Below are 18167 nucleotides of genomic sequence, written 5' to 3' on the forward strand. Positions count from 1 at the left end.
CATTTAATCTACATGGTACTGCAGATCAAAGACAACATAACCTCAATTAATAACACTCAGGCATACACAAAATATATTTTCCCACAAATATATCTATATGCTGTATATATTTATAAATGTATCATGTCGTCATCATATATAATGATAACACCTTTTGTCAAAATTATGACAAATGTAAATATAACTCTTGAGAGCTATGGCAAGAGGGAAAACACCCTGTTGGTTAATACAACCAATGGTGAATTTACAATAGTTACAGGAAAAATACAATTGAACTAGGTCCACTTGTAACAGTTTGTGTCAAAAGTCCATTGTTTAGAATTTCACTTAGATAATGTGTCGGCATTAATATGCCGTTGTCGCCATTTTCAAAATTATTTTTGAAAACATTTTGAACATCACTGTGTCACACAGTAGTTTACTGCATTTTGTTTATGGTAACAACAACTGCATTGAAGGCATGCTAACTTTTGTAAAAAAAAAAAAAATCTAAAAGTCATTTTTCAGTAACACTTTATAATAAGGTTTTTAAATCTTTGTTAATGAATAAAAATACAATTGTTCATAGTAAGTTCATGTTCATCCTTAGTGCATTAACTAATGTTAACATATAAAACTTTTGATTTAAAAAATGTTAGTATATGTTGAAATTGACATTAACCAAGATTTTAAGAAATGCACTAAATGTATTGTTCATTTTAAGTTCATGTTAACCAATAGTGTTAATTAATGTTAATAAATATAACCTTATTTTAAAGTGTTACCCATTTTTCTCTCCTTGCTGAAAACGAAATGCTGCACGAAGTGACAGAATCACAGCAAATAAGAATATTACTGATGTTCAAAATACAAATAAAGCCCAAAGTATACTTCGGTCAGACGCGAACGCAAAACACGTCGCAAATCTCGTCATCAGAAGAGTGCGCGAACACTGAACACGTGCAGGCGCGTCTTTGAACGTGCAGAATGCACATGCAACAATTAGTGGGTCCACAAGGTGGCAACACTCACAACTGAGCCGTTGTTGTCACCAAGATGCGCCAGAAGAAGATGTAATCGCTGTTAAACAACAGTAGACGAAGGTGGAAACAACAACAGTGGATGTGCACGTCAAATGTGCGTGTGTGAGGAGGTCAGAAGATACCTGCAGTTGTATAACTCGAGTCTGAAGGACTATAAAGACATCTTTACGGGTCTAAACTCCTGAAGAGAAATAGTCTGTTGGCTCGTAGCAGTCATAGCACGTATGCGCCAACCGCCTGTGTATGCGCGCACAGTCACATAGTGAGTATACTTATACTTTGTAGTATAAGTATACTTTGCCAGGCTCGCGTTTGACTGAGCATTCGCGTCAAATCGAAGTATACTTTGGGCTTAAGTGAAGCAGAATTTTGGCCCAAATAGAAACCAAGCAACTGACACAATAATTAGTTGTGGTTGCAGCAGGACCAAACCTCAGATTTACAATGAAGAAATTGCTTTAATGCATAATACCTTGTTAGGACACACTCTGTGCCAAAAGTTTACACTTATTATTGTCAAGTCCTTTGGATAAGACTAAAAACAGTCTCAAAAATAGAAACTTATAAAGCTCCATCCTGAGACTGGGACAAAATCTCTACGGCAAGTTTTTGAGGGTCTAGGAGATAGGGGAACATGTCCATGGCCCTATCCACCAAACGTGCGTTGAAAATTGCCAGCAACTTCTTCCTCACTTGTTCCCTTTCGGACCACTGTGGATTGAGATTGGAATGGGACCAGTGTCCACGGCCTTGGTCTCCATGCATGGAACTGTGGGACACTGGTGGATAGCCACCATAATGGTCGGACCAGTAACCCTGGTGGGGTGGATGCCCCCTACTGTGTGGAAATGAATACTGCGACACGTTGGCTGGTGGGTAAACTGGACCTCCTCCATAGGAGTGGTAACGGGGTTGACTGTAACCCATATGTTCTGGGTTTGGTGAGTTGGAGCCCATGCTGTGGTGCTGATTGGCTCCACTGGAGCTCAGGGATTGGTAGGAGCAGCAACTACAGGGTTGGCTATTGGTTGGAACGTAGCAATGCCGTCCACTGGTGGATGGTTTGAACTTCCTGTGGTCAGTTCCGCAGTAGTGGTCAAACTGTGGAGCTTCAGGGGAATGACATTCATAGGAACCCAAGCCAGAATCCAAATGCTCCTGCGATCCATTAGGAAAACAATCCAGACTTGTTGGGGAATGGTGACTACTTCGGTCTCTCTTTAAGGAAAATTTCTTCTGAGTTGGCTGGGGGACACTTTTGATGACAAGTACGTTTTCACTGGCATAACTCTTCTTGAGAGATCCAGATGGGTCCAGAGATAGTTTCTGTTCCATAACTTCCTCCAGAGAGGGACTTTGACTGGGAGCAAGAGAAGATGACTGTGGTTTGTTTGGTGCAGCTGAAATCTTTGCCTTGTCTCGTAGCTCGTCGGCTAGGGCACGCTGGAATTGCTTGGTTCGCTCTGGGTGGTGGAACTTACATTTGATTCCATATGTGCACTTCTTTCCTGCATTGAAAACAGGTCAGAGTTTAATTTTTGTTTACAAAAGCTATGCTTGTTTTGAGTATTACTCATGTGGTCAGAAAAGACAAAATATATACAGTGGCGTAAAAAAGTCTGAAACCTCCAATGAAAATGCTTCTATTTTGCTTCTATTAATGCACTTTTTTCATTATAAATTATATTAGTAGCCTAACAATTTAACTGAAAGGTTGAATTGAAAAGTTAACATGCATTTTAGAGGTTTTTTATTTTTATTTGGTTTGACTTTTCCTTTAATGACAACATGCAATCGAGCTGGCATTGACTCTATAAGTTTGTGCAAAACCTGACGATCCATGTTATCCTTATCCTAATATCCTATCCCAAATTTGCTTATTTGATTAGTAACCCAGAAAAGAGTGCACAATCTTAAATACATTTTTAGTCATTTTGCATCATAACTTTTTCAAATATATATACAAATATTTTTTTCCCAAATCCTACTTTTTTTTAAATCTTGAATCCTAGATTTTCAATGTTTTAGACTTTTGGCCTTCCACTGAATTCATTGGATCTGAATACACATGAGGACTATGCCTTAATATACAGGTTTAAGGCAAATGAATGTAAAAAAAAACAAAAAAAAAACAAGCCACACCCTTTGACATTTAAGAGTAATTACACAAGCATGTGATTGCAAGAGCACTACACTTCCTGTCAATCATTCCAAAAGTTTGATTAAAAACTGTGTTCTCACCGTAAGGGCATGGCTGTTTCTTAGCTATTCGTGGAGTTTTCCTCAGAAAGTTGTCAAGGGTGGGACCATGTCTTCCCAGAGGGTCATACGGAGGCATAAATCTATGCAAAAGCAATGTCATTTTGTTCAAATTGTCAATCAAACAGAATTAATTAGGAGTAGGAACATATATAGCAGTTATGGCTTGACTTCTGCGTCCAAAACAAGAGTGCAATACCACTTACTTATCATTGACGAAAGAGTACATTAGAAGCCTCTCCTCGATGAATCTCTTCCACTCAGGACGCTCTCCCTGCAGATCTCGGTACGTGTCATTGGATACAATGATGCCGTCAGATTCGTACGCCAGCTTCACGATAAAACGGTCGTCATAGCAAACCACCCGTTTTCCTGCCACCCTTCTGGACGGCGTGAACACTAAGAGCTTCCTGCGTTCCAAATCCCGGAGAATGTGTTGATCTGATTGAAGAAATATACAAATACATTAATAACTGAATAAATTAGTTATGCAAATTATGTCACAATTAGTTGACAAGTTAAAAGAACAGTTGCCTCAAAAATGAAAATTCTGCCAAATCTCTGTCAACACGACAGCAGTGGATAGTGCATCACTTTAAAGCTTTAAAAAGGACCTAAAAGTTTTATAAAGTAGTCGGTGCGGCTTGTGCGTCATATTTTGAATCTTTTGAATATGATGGGTTAGGGTTAGAAACAAACCGCAATTTAAGTAATTTTGCGATACGTGAGAAGCTTGTTCACAGTGACTCCCGTTCACGTGAGAACTTGCGTTGTTTACCACTCTTTTTGTGTTCAAGTAAAAGTCATACAGGTTTGGAATGCCAGTGAATTATGACTTAATTTTCATTTTTGGGTGATCTGTTGCTTTAATGCTTTAAAGGAATATTCCAGGTTCAATACAAAATAAGTTCAAATCAACAGTATTAGTGGCATAATGTTGCTGACCACAAAAAATGGTTTCGACCCATCCCTCCTTTTCCTTAAAAAAAGCAAAAACTGAGGCTACAGTGAGGCACTTACAATGGAAGTCAATGGGGCCAATCTGTAAATGTTAAAATACATACCGTTTCAAAAGTACAGTGACAAGACGTAAACAATATGCGTGTAAACATGACTTTAGTGTGATAAAATCACTTATTAACCTTTTCTGTGTAAAGTTATATCCACTTTTACAACTCTGTTGCCATGACAACATAAATCAGTAAACCCTGTAATCACGGTATACAACGATTTAAACAACTTTAAAGCTCAAATAATACACAAGTTTTAACAGAACAATTAATGTAAGTATTTTAATAAAATTATAAGTTTCACATCTCTGCCTTTTAAACCCTCCAAAAATTACCCCCATTGGCTTCCATTGTAAGTGCCTCACTGTAACCAAAGTTTTTGCTTTTTTTTTTAAAGAAAAGGAGGGACGAGTCGAAATTAATTTTTGTGGTAATCAACATTATGCCACAAATGCTGTCAACTGAGCTTAACTTGTATTGAACCCAGAATATTCCTTTAATAAAATGATTAATAAAAATTTGTACTGTCAAACTAAACAAAGGTGAACTACGGCCTGAAGTCTGTAAAACAGATGAAGCAATGGCCAAATACATTTGTCTTGTCTTTTCGATGCATGTATACTGTACGTAGACCATCAATTAAATAAAGCAACATGTTCTGTGTGAACAGCCCTGTATTTAACCGTGATAGACTGACAAACTCGATCGCAAAATGGATTTCTGTGGACTGCAGGCAGGCTGGTGACTGTCAATTCAATGCTTTACTCATCTGCCACAATAATGAAATGTCTCTGAATTATCTTTATTTTCCTAGCAAATACTGATATACAGTATATCAGTTTATGAAATAATTTCAATTACATTTTTAATCGATTGACAACCCTAATCGCAATGTATAAAGCAAATAAAGCCTTCCATTTTTCTGGATTCAGTTACACTTTCTGACCAGCTGGGAAAAGAACAGCTCAAGGTAAAAATATTCATTGTATTTTAATTTGATTCTGCTTTCCATAGGACAAGTGCCAGTATTTATGCATCAACAGTTTATTTCAGGGAAATAATTAATTCAAACAGTTACGCAATGTTTGGTTGAAACTACCTGTTGCACAGGATTATTACCAAAACCACAAGGCTGCATTATTTTCCCATAGCTAGGTCAAAATTTGGAACATTTGGCAAACATGCAGATCAAACAAGCTGGAACATCTTACCTGCCAAACTAAGCAGTCACTATAAGCAAAGCATTTTTCATTGTGTGGCAATGCAGCCTTCATTATGTTATAAGGAAGTAATGAAGGTTTCAAAAACCCCCGGTACTTGCCAAATTGTCCTAATACATGCTTCTTTCTGATAGCTACACAAAAAAATTAGGGGTGTTCCCAAATGGCCATTCTATTCTTTGAAACCAGCAGTTGATTCACGATTTCGATTTTTAGGCCAGCGATGAGCTTCTGATCAATGATGTGGAAATAAAACAAATAGATTTACTTTTAAAGCCACTTTTTGTAATGTCTATTTAATGATGTATTTATCTGCTACTATAATGTCGGCTAATGTCTTTGTATTATCTTCATTTGGGAGGTTTTTCTCAGCAAATATTGATATATGCATTTAACACATGTACTTCAGTTCAACATTTATGCATAAGACATGGTCAAGTGGCTTACGATACAGCATGTCTGCTAGTCTATGTGCCATTTGTTAGATTCTTTTTTTTACAGGACTGTTGATCTTTTAAGAAAGCAGGAATAGTTCCTGACACCCGGTGTATTCCCTTCTCCTCACCTGTAATTGGTACGTCTGGCCGCGGCTGCTCTTTCCTCCAGGAAGGTACAAAAACTGTTATGTCAACATGGCCTTGCTCCAGGAAGAAGTTCACTGCTAGTTGAATTCCCAGACAGGAGAAAACTTCCTTGTTCCCATGGCTAAAAGACAGAATAAGGCAGAGGTTCAGTCAATACCACTGCTAAATGTTCATAACGCTTGAGTCATGCAGTACCTTTTGAGCTCTGTAACGTTTTTTTAAATGTAATATGCCTGTGTTATAATCTAAGGAAGTATTTCTATAAAAGGGTATACCAGAATTTCAGAAATATGCTCTGGTCAAGCCCAAGCACTTTAAATGAATTTATCTTGATTATTTTAACAACGGAAAGAAAATGAACAGATGTATATGAAAAATGTCTTAACAATTATAAAATGTTAACAACAATATTAAAACAAGAAAACATGTTTTGTCTGAAAAATTAAGATTAGAGAAAATAAAAAATAAGAAACGTGGGATATTTGTTAAGTGGCCACGTTAGAAGCACCCAAGGACATGACAAGAAATGATTTAAAGTTAACCTCATGTTCACTTATTGTGATAGTGTGATAAAAGTTAAAAGTTGTGAGTTTGAAGGAATTTTCCAGGTTCAATTCAAGTTAAGCTCAGTCGAAAGCATTTTTTAAAAATGCAAAAAACGCAATTACATTAAAGCACTAACAATGGAAGTAGGGCCAGTGGATAAACGTTAAAATACAGACCGTTTCAAACGCATAGGTAAAAGACTAGAGGTGGGAAAAAATATCGATATGTTAAAGTGTTGTGTTATTTTTCCTTATGATACTCTTTCGATGTTTGCAGCCAAATATTGATATTGCCAAATCGATCTAGGAGTTCAACCACAGTCCCTTAAAAGGTGCAGTTATCATGCTTTACACATAATCACACTCTCTTATTAAAATGTATCACGATTTTACAGTAGTAACATTAAATGAGGTATTTTGACAACCAGTATCATATAAAACAGGCCAACCTTTCAGGTGAAATCAATTATACTTTTGTGTACTGAAACTGTGTTGTAATAAATAATATTTTTAAAGTGTTTAGGCTACTATTGTATTCATAAACACTATAATTTATTTTTAGAAAAACTAGCAACATTGACCTAACCACAGAAATAGGGGGCCATTATGGTCTTATATGCTTACGGGTTTGCATTGTACATATATATATATATATATATATATATATATATATATATTATACACACACACACACACACTACCGGTCAAAAGTTTTGAAACACTTGACTGAAATGTTTCTCATGATCTTAAAAATCTTTTGATCTGAAGGCGTATGCATAAATGTTTGAAATTAGTTTTGTAGACAAAAATATAATTGTGCCACCATATTAATTTATTTCATTATAAAATTTAAATTTTATTAAAAAAAAAAAGTTTTTGAAATTGATGACTTGGACCAAATAATAAAGAAAAGCAGCCAATAAGTGCCCAACATAGATGGGAACTCCTTCAATACTGTTTAAAAAGCATCCCAGGGTGATACCTCAAGAAGTTGGTTGAGAAAATGTCAAGAGTACATGTCTGCAAATTCTAGGTAAAGGGTGACTACTTTGAAGATGCTAAAATATAACACAGTTTTGATTTATTTTGGATTTTGTTTAGTCACAACATAATTCCCATAGTTCCATTTATGTTATTCCATAGTTTTGATGACTTTACTATTATTCTAAAATGTGAAAATAAATTATAATAAAGAAACTTTTGACCGGTAGTCTATATATATATATATATATATATATATATATATAAAATACACCCTTCTTGAATTCTGTGGTTTTATGTATCAGGTAAAAATCATCTGGTCCTTGCAAGTCTTAAAATGTAGTAAATGCAACCTCAGATGAACAACAACACATGACATATTACACCATGTCATGATTTATTTAACAAAACTAAAGCCAAAATGGAGAAGTCATGTGTTAAAAACTAAGTACACCTTATGAGTCAATAGCTTGTAGAATGACCTTTAGCAGCAATAATTCAAGTAATCGTTTTCTGTATGACTTTATCAGTCTCTCACATCCTTGTGGAGGAATTTTGGCCCACTCCTCTTTACAACGTTGCTTCAGTTCATTGAGGTTTGCGTGCATTTGTTTATGCACAGCTCTCTTAAGGTCCCGCCACAGCATTTCAATCAGGTTGAGGTCTGAACTTTGACTGGGCCATTGCAACACCTTGATTCTTTTCTTTTTCAGCCATTCTGTTGTAGATTTGCTGGTGTGCTTTGGGATCATTGTCCTGTTGCATGACCCAATTTTGGCCAAGCTTTAGCTGTCGGACAGATGGCCTCACATTTGACTCTAGAATACTTTGGTATACAGAAGAGTTCATGGTCGACTCAATGACTGCAAGGTGCCCAGGTACTGTGGCTGCAAAACAAGCCCAAATCATCACCCCTCCACTACCGTGCTTGACAGTTGGTATGAGGTGTTTGCGCTGATATGCTGTGTTTGGTTTTCGCCAAACGTGGCGCTGTGCATTATGGCCAAACATCTCCACTTTGGTCTCGTCTGTCCAAAGGACATTGTTCCAGAAGTCTTGTGGTTTGTTCAGATGCAACTTTGCAAACCTAAGCCGTGCTGCCATGTTCTTTTTAGAGAGAAGAGGCTTTCTCCTGGCAAACCTTCCAAACAAACCATACTTGTTCAGTCTTTTTCTAATTGTACTGTCATGAACTTTAACATTTAATATGCTAACTGAGGCCTGTAGAATCTGAGATGTAACTCTTGGGTTTTTTGCAATTTCTCTGAGCACTGCACGGTCTGACCTTGGGGTGAATTTGCTGGGACGTCCACTCATGGGAAGACTGGCAACTGTCCTGAATGTTTTCCACTTGTGAACAATCTTTCTCACTGTAGAATGATGGACTTTAAATTGTTTGGAAATGGCCTTATAACCCTTCCCAGATTGATGGGCAGCAACGATTGCTTCTCTAAGATCATTGCTGATGTCTTTCCTCCTTTGCATTGTGTTAACACACACCTGAATGCTCCAGACCAGCAAACTGCTAAAACTTCGGCTTTTATAGAGGTGGTCACACTTGCTGATGATCAATTAATCAAGGGCATTAGATTAGCAGCACCTGGCTACTACTTAGCCTCTTAATTCCTATGGAAGCAGTAAGGGTGTACTTAGTTTTTAACACATGGCTTCTCCATTTTGGCTTTATTTCTGTTAAACAAATCATGACACGGTGTAATATGTCATGTGTTGTTGCTCATCTGAGGTTGTATTTACCTAATTTTAAGACCTGCTAAGGACCAGATGATTTTTATTATGTCCTGATACATAAAACCATAGAATTCAAGGAGGGTGTACTTTCTTTTTCCCATGACTGTGCATGTATATATATATATATATTAGAAATAAACTGGCCTTGTTTTGTAAACTGGCACTTTTATATTAATTTAACAATGTATTTGGTGATTTGTAAACAGTTCTCTTAAGTCTGATGAAGAAGAATGAAAACCATTGAGTGAAATATCACAATATATCGTAGTTTTGAATCACAGTACACCAAAAATAAAGAATCGCAATAATATCGTATCGTGACCTAAATATCAATATTATATCGTATTGCCAGTTACCTTGTGATTCCCACCCCTAAAAAATACCATATTATACATTATAAATGTTAAAATGATTTTAATGTGATAAAATTAGAGACTTACTGACATTACAGTTTCTACCAGATTACAGGGTTTGTAATATTGGATATAAAATTACACAGAAAAGTTTAGTAAGCGATTTTATCACAATAATTATGTTTATGTCTAGTGTACTTTTGAAACTGGTTGTATTTGAATTTTTATGGACTGGCCCCATTCATTTCCATTGTAAGTGCCTTACTGTAACAGCAATTTTTTGTTGTTGTTGTTTTTTTTTAATTATTATTATTATTATTAAACAAGGGACAAAGCAAATTTATTTTTTGCAGCTTAAGTTGCATTGAACTCAGAACATAAATTGACTATTCTATCCAATATATTAAAACATGTAATGTGGGACCTGCACAGCAGAAATGAACCAGGGCTCCAACAGTATATTATATTTATTTTGTCAAATAGAGATGTTCTTCTAGATCGTTCTTTAAATGAGAAATCTCAATAACGTAAAGGAACAATTTGGAAACCTCAATAATGTAACACTAATTTGAATACAGATTTACAGATACATTTATTTAAACACTGCATTACAAGGGGGGCCTGGGTAGCTCAGTGGTATAATACGCTGGCTACCACCCCTGGAGTTCGTTAGCTCGCTAGTTCGTGTGACTCCAGCCAGGTCTCCTAAGCAACCAAATTGGCCCGGTTGCTAGGGAGGGTAGAGTCACATGGGGTAACCTCCTCATGGTCGTTATAATGCGGCTCGTTCTCGGTGGGGCACATGGTGAGTTGAGCATGGTTGCCGCGGTGGATGGCGTGGAGCCTCCACACGCGCTACGTCTCCGTGGCAACGTGCTCAACAAGCCATGTGATAAGACGCGCGGGTTGACGGTCTCAGACGCGGAGGCAACTGGGATTCGTCCTCCGCCACCCGGACTGAGGCGAATCACTACGCGACCACGAGGACTTAAAAGCACTCTGGGAATTGGGAGAAAAAGGGGGAATATCAAAAAAAAAAAAAAAAAAACACTGCATTACACGAATGACCCAGTTGTGAGTTTTGAATTTTGCTTAATAAAGGTATTTTAACAGGAGTTTAACAGGAGTGTTTTGAAATATATCACCAAAGTAATTTGGATAGGTGTAAATAAAACTGGATTAGAGTTATGGAATATTTTTATTTAATAATTTAGTATGTAACTATATGAAGTGATTATAGTGTGATTTATGCATATACATTTAAATACTTATGCTTTTGCAAGTGTGAAAGAAAATATAATAGTTAGGTATATTAGAACATTATTATTTATGTATAAAATACTTTAAGCTAGAAAATGCAGCATTGGAGCAGCCCTGTGTTGTGCTTATGAGTTAAAATGGATGACCAGTCTGGTTTTCAGGCAAAAGACAATATTTCCATGTTCATACTGCTGAGAGTCTGATCATATGACAAACTTGGTTTAACATAGAATGTATACAAATGCATCCTAAAGATATTTTACTGATATCACATGGAAACCTGCTGGGGAGAAAATCACATGTAACAAACAAAGGAACTATACATAAGTACATCCCATATAAGCCTGTCATAAATTAAGCCTCAGTTTTTGGAATCAGAACTTGAAATCTTTGACTCCACTGCACTTCGATTGCTGTTTTGAAGAAATCTACCACGACAGAGTCAATAACAGTCCAAATGCAAACCACTTTCTTTTTATAGTGCAGAAATAACAGAGATTAGTGGGCATGAGAAAACTGGCTATCCTTAGCCGATTACTAAAAGAGCATGTCTGATTTATCGTAACACAAACAAATACGGGCAGAGCTCAAGAACAATACAACCAGTTGCCATGTTGCAATGCAGTCGGGCCTGTTCTGTTACACTGCGTTCCTCTAACAGACAATCTCCTTCACGACAGTAAGTGAAGGAAAACGGCGCCGATTTGCATATTAAGAGTATTTGCATACTGGAGTGATGACAGCTACAAGAGCCTGCAGGTGCAAATCTGGACTCCACTTGCAAATACAAGTGAAAATACAAAGAAAAGGGAATTAAATGGGACAGAAAAGGTCTTAAAAGGCCAGTAAACCTGGATGTAGTGTAAAACGGATAGTGCCAATAAGATAAAGATGTTCTAAAAGAATATAAATACAAAATGGATTAACATTAACAACGCCCTGATAACCTGGTATGACAATTAATATGGATTCGTTTGAAAAGACTCCAAGAAAACCTTTGCAACTAATTCAGGAGCAAAATAACAGTTTTTTTTTAGTAACATAATAAGCACGAGTGTATCATGTGTACATAACTATTTGGTCATGGCACAGTAAGTTATACACCTTTAAAAGAGAAACAAATCAGGCTCTGTTTTCATAGAAACACAGAAAAACAGACCTGTGACTCGATTTACATATTTACTTACAGGAAACACTGGGTCCTAACAACCCTATGATAACCTATAATATAATTACAGAATGGTTTGTTAAACCGCCATAACACTGGAGGTGGGGGGATGCCACCAGAAATCATAAAATTATCAAAATAGTAAAATGCAACATTTGTAACATCTGATTTATTTAATTTTCTATTATAGTCTTAGTTATACATATGGCATAAAAATGAGTTGATGTTGATTTAATTATTAGGGTGAGAAATAAATTCTCAGTCTTAAGAATTTGTATAAATCAAGTTTTTGAAGGTTAAAAAAAATGCCCTTGAAAGTAAATTACAGGGGGAAAATATTGCTCCTTATTACACGGCTCTCTGGAATACTCGATTCTGATTGGTCAATGGCGCCATCCAGTGGTCAGATATTGCTCTGGAACAACCGCACATCTGGGAATTTAGACGTATCAGACCGCTCCTCCGGGTTCTGCGAGCCGTCTTTCCTGCTTCTCGGACCACTGTGCGATCTGTAGTAAGCTTATAAAATTATTTCAACTCAAATCAATGTTTCATGGCCATTTATTTGTTTATTTGGCAAGTAGTCTTTTAATAGGCTGAACACTGAGTCGTCAGACGGTCATTTTCACAAAATAAACACCAACAAATCTCCGCCGTAAACCGGAGCTTGATTCCAGCTGTTCAGTGATTTCTTTGTTCTCAAATTACATAATATCAACGTGAATCAATATTATTAATTAATTATTTATTTGGTTAGTAGCCGTGTAATAAGCGGGATAATATACAGTCAGCTGGTTGTTCTTGCTAAATAAACCCCTTCAGGGTGATACAAGACTGATCCTGATCACCCTGTGGGGGTTTATTGTGCGATAACAACCGGCTGACTGTACATTATCCCTTACTTAATGTTAAAGGGGACCTATTATACAAAATTCACTTTTACATGGTGTTTGAACATAAATGTGAGTCGGCAGTGTGTGTACACAACCACCCTACAATGATAAAAGTCCACCCACTCCTCTTTCTTATATTTCTATTAATCAAAAACAGCATCTCAAAATGACTGGTTTTCACATCCGCTTTAAAGTGACATCACTTTAGAACAGGCCACGCCCACGACTGGTGACGGACTCCATCCTATAATTATAGCTCCTCCCCTGAGTGATCGACGCAGCAGCTCATTTGCATTTAAAGAGACACACACGAAAACGCCGTGTTTTTGATTCCACCCAAAAAGAGGCATTTACAACATGGTATAATAAATGATCCGAATGATTAAATAATAAATGATTCACAGACACATTCTGGGGACACCTGAGACTTACATCACATCTTGTAAAAAGGGGCATAATAGGTCTTCTTTAAAGTAAATTTCTGATATTGCTGCTGTTCTTAAAAACAAATTAAAGCCTTAAGTTAATTAAAACACTATCCATCTATTTGTACACTAAAGAAACACACTCAGCCCTAATGCAATACATATACTATAAGATATTTGCAGTTATTAAGGTCAAAATTAATTTACGGTTTCCTGACATCATTGTTTTCCAAAGTATGCGATAACGGATCGTTTTCAAATAGTTTTTGAATCGAAAACAGTGTTTTCAGACAGAAACCTTTTAGTGTGAACGTGGCCTATTTTGTAGTTATTATTTACAAAAATGGAAAACAAAAGCTGTCTTTTATATGGAAAGCTGTTTTATCATCTTGTTAGAAAAACAAAAACGTCACTTGCCTTCATTTGTTTAGCTTAAACTGTCCTGTAAAACTTTTAACACAAATGTTCATTTGTAACATGGCTTGTGGAAAAATAAAGTAGAAAAAACATAAAACAAAATCAAGTTTAAAACGCAGGCCTAAAATTCATAGAAATGTAATAATTGTTTCCATGTTTCTTTTATAAGTATATATATATATATACACACACATACATACATTTATAGTATTTGATAAAAAATAAAAACATCTGATGAAGACCTGGTCCTAAGATGTGATCTTTGGGGGTGCATTTAAAAATACTTTCATTTCACCTAAAATAGATTATTATACTCATCTCATGCATTCCTAAAAAAAAAAATAATAAAAAAAAAGTGTTCAAACGTATTTTTCAAGGTAAATATATATATATTAAAATATCCTGAATTTTTGAATCACTATTACCAAGACTCTGAACAAAAGTTTCATAAAAATGTCAAAATATCTGATAATGGCCTAAAGTTGTCTTTTCTTTTCTTTTCTTTCTTCTTTTTTTTTTACAGCACATTCACTGTTGGTGGACAAAAGTTTTTGTTGTTGTTTTTTAAGAAATAATAATAAAAGATTATCCCAAACTGCTTATGCCAACATTCAATAATAAGGTATACTGTGATAATTAACATGCACAATAATGTTATCGTGAGCACTTCAAAATACCATGAACATTTCTAGATAACCTATTAACCAAATTGATAACATTTTTCTGAATGCACTGTAGCATTTCCACCAACAAATCAACATTCCCAACACTTTAACTCTTACAGTAATAGGAAGACATACCAAATTACAAGGAAACTCTAAAATTCATGTTTCTTTTTCAATTGAACTTTTCCCTCTAAATGTTACTATTGTTGTTACCTGTTGATTTGCAATGAAAATAAACTGTAATAAGTTAGATAAATGCACAATAGAAGCATTGCACTCCATGTCTCTTTGAATCTTATATGGTTTGATCTTTGCAAAGTTACTTTCTTTGTGATCGTTTAATTTAAAAAAGTACAAAACAAGTAACATCATGTATAGAATTATTTATTTATATTTTGTTATTTTATGCTTTAATGTATTTAATATTTTTGCTGCATTTATTGATCATTTGATTATAACTTGAACTTGCCATGGTATAGCCCTTGATGCTGATATGGCAATAAACAAACAAAACAACAAGCAACAAGAAAACAAGTAACTAAATCTTGTAATTAAGGACAACAATAAAGTTTATTTTTATTTCGACCCATTTTGTAATTCTAAACAATACCGTGATAATACCGTATACCGAGATAAATGCTTCAGCAATTATCATGATCTGAAAATTTGATACCGTTACATACCTAGCCAACATTACTTTTTCAAGAATTTCAGCTTTTAATGACTCATATATACAGTGTGATATATATATATATATATATATATATATATATATATATATATATATATATATATATATATATATATATATTTACTGTTTCCAGACAGTTACACTGCTTAGACATTTTTACTTTAACAATCATAGAAGAGGTGTATTAAAGTAATTGTTAATGGCAAGTTGCATTTTTATATGTATTTTTTAATAACTTCCATCACCAATCAACATAAAATGCAATCAACATAATATAACCATGGTACTCACTAACACCCCATTTTGTGATAATATTGCATTTTACCAAAATGCATAAATGTAATATAACCATATCAACCCCAAAAAATGAGAAGAGCTAGATTTCAGAAATAATAACAATAGTGCGTGGAAAAAATACATATACTGGGCAGGCATATATCTAAAAAGACAACATACTTCATCACTTTCTTTTCATGTATTATTTGTTCTGTAAACTCACCTCATTGCTACATTACTCCCATCAATAACAATCGGCCTAAGGGTATCGTCATCTTCTGCCAGCTCTTCCAGAGCCGTAGACACTTCCAGAGCGCTATGACAGTGTGTCTGGACATTCCGGGTCTTACTGGTACCGTCCCCACGTGCAACCAGCAACGGGGAGGCCGTGGGTTCCAATTTCTCCCCTGATTGCACACCAGCCTGTATCAGCTCCCCCAGAACTTTATTTGTATCTGCGTTGAGACCGAGTTTCAGGAAAGCAGCTTGAACTTGCATTTGGGAAAACCCCAGCTTGAGGAACAAGTCGAGCTGGGCCTGAAATTCAGACCCCAGTTCACAGGCCTCATCTGGGGTCGGGCAGGGCTGGGGTGGGTCCATTCTGTCAACGTAGGAAACAGGAGGGTCGTATACAGCCGTGGGTGCTGTTACCCATGCGTTGGTGTGGTCTTGGTCAGAGCTGTGAGATGCGTTGGCTTGTTTAGACCAAATAGAATCCAAAAAAAGTGGTAATGTTGGGATGGTGCTAATTTCAGCACTCATCTCTTCACTGGAATAAATCGAACTTCCTTGCCAGACACACCTGTTTAAAAATAATCATGTTAATAATCACGAGTCATTTATTTACAACCTCAGATCACAAAGACATTTCTAATTATTTTAAAGTCATAGGACATCCAAAACAGAAAATTTGTCATCATGCATGACTTCTTTCCTGTTCTTTCATGGAACAAAAAAGGACCATCATTCACTTTAATTGCATCTTTTTTTCCATACAATTGGTTTCTCTTACAAACGAGAACAACAAATAATCTGTGGCAGTTCTGTTGAAATCACTACATTTTACACAATAAACAGAAATAAATAAAAGAAACTCAATTTGCTTTTAACATGTCCCTAAAATTACAAATACGCTTATTAGTAACAGTATGACAACCAAAATATTGTATAAAGAGTCAAATGAATTTGTTCGAATGAGTTTAACATGAGATGATGGATCTTAAGCCATTTAAATATAACTATACTGATATTAAAACCAAGTTAAAAGACATCCATTTTTATTAACATCTATAAACAAACCTTAAAAATCAAATAAATACACATATTTATTTATTAGATATTAATGCATTTAATCTTTTCTCACTGACACCTGTAGCTAAATAAAATCTTTGCTATCAAATAAACCTACACTTTTGAATTATTACATTATATGTTAAACAGAAAGTTCAATCTTTAGATATCAAACTTTAGATTATAATCCAAGTCCTTTATTCTCTAAATCTGCTGCGCGCTCCCGAAATCCAGCGCATGAACGCGCTTTGAACTACACTTTTGCCCTTATACAACATAATAACTTTGTTTCTAAATGTTTTAAACAATGCCTCAACATTAGACCACAATATAAGTAGCTATTAAACATCTTACTAGAATTACAAATGTCAATATAGCCTACCGAAATTCCTTCTTTCTCCCGTTACTGTACAGATAAATAAGTCGTAGGAAGTTCAGTAAAAGATCAAAGCCATACTAACCTTTAGTTTAACATCTGTTTCCGTGTGTGTCGCCGTTTTGAGCTGCTGTCTCTTTGTAACGGAGTTAATAAAGTTGACAAAGTTAATAGGTTTTGTCCCTTTTGAACTCAAAGCAGCAAAACACCGGAGACTGATTCGACACACCTTTATGTTAGGAAAGCATAACCAGGAAGTCTCGCACGTTCAGACGTCACATGAGCTATTAGTTCCTTCTGATGCAAACAATTCTTTTTTTTTTTTTTTTTTTTTTTATGTTAAAACATTTGGACTGAACTTGTAAATTGTAATATATATATATATATATATATATATATATATATATATATATATATATATATATATATATATATATAAATAACATTACATATATAATATATATATATATTAATTGATGTTTATAGAAAAATTGCATAACATAACAAATGAGATCTGAGAATGAGTTTCCTGAATTATTATTATTATTATTATTAAACTGTCTAAATCTATACATTTCCATTTCTGTCAAACCTAATTGCAACATTGAGAGGTGAGAACCCAGTCTAGGTGTTTTTTTATTTATTTATTTATTTTTTATTATTTCCACTCACCCTCCAAAAACTTTCACACCACCCCATCTGGTAGATGTTATCTTGGGGTCAAGCAAATACAAAAGTCGCGTGATTAACAGTTACAGACTCATGAATATGTGGTATATGTTAAAAGTAATTTCCCTTGTGGTTGGCGGCAGAGGGAAACCACAAGGTGGACCATGACTCACTAACACACAACAGTTAGTTGCACAGATTGCAATGGCTCTCCTCACCTGCCTTACCACAAAGCTTAACTGGCAAACAGTGAATGACAAAATACTTTGAGATCAGTGGTGATTTTAGGTGGCCTGGGCCACCCCTGAAATCTC

At 35.4% G+C, this 18167-nt stretch overlaps 1 protein-coding gene across 1 annotated transcript; it reads right to left on the minus strand.

Annotated features, from left to right (window-relative positions):
* Positions 1–475: 475 nt before the first annotated feature.
* LOC127420869 (ribonuclease ZC3H12A-like) lies at positions 476–17424 on the minus strand. The gene is made up of 6 exons (XM_051663455.1): positions 17270–17424; positions 15742–16320; positions 6077–6216; positions 3488–3722; positions 3264–3364; positions 476–2530 (listed from the first exon to the last, which is right to left on the minus strand). The coding sequence occupies exons 2-6, from the start codon at positions 16278–16280 to the stop codon at positions 1584–1586; spliced, it is 1962 nt and encodes a 653-aa protein (XP_051519415.1). The 5' UTR covers positions 16281–16320; positions 17270–17424; the 3' UTR covers positions 476–1583.
* Between the last annotated feature and the right edge of the window lie 743 nt (positions 17425–18167).

The sequence above is a fragment of the Myxocyprinus asiaticus genome, chromosome 30, assembly GCF_019703515.2.
Source record: "Myxocyprinus asiaticus isolate MX2 ecotype Aquarium Trade chromosome 30, UBuf_Myxa_2, whole genome shotgun sequence".
Classification (NCBI taxonomy): Eukaryota; Metazoa; Chordata; class Actinopteri; order Cypriniformes; family Catostomidae; genus Myxocyprinus; species Myxocyprinus asiaticus.

Bases quoted from the DNA above. Each gene is read 5' to 3' on its own strand.
- LOC127420869 (XM_051663455.1), bottom strand. From the start codon at position 16,280: ATGAGTGCTGAAATTAGCACCATCCCAACATTACCACTTTTTTTGGAT. The intron at 3,723-6,076 runs GTGAGGAGAAGG...TTCTTCAATCAG, and splicing joins GCCAGACGTACCAATTACAG to ATCAACACATTCTCCGGGAT. The intron at 2,531-3,263 runs GTGAGAACACAG...TTTTCAATGCAG, and splicing joins GAAACAGCCATGCCCTTACG to GAAAGAAGTGCACATATGGA.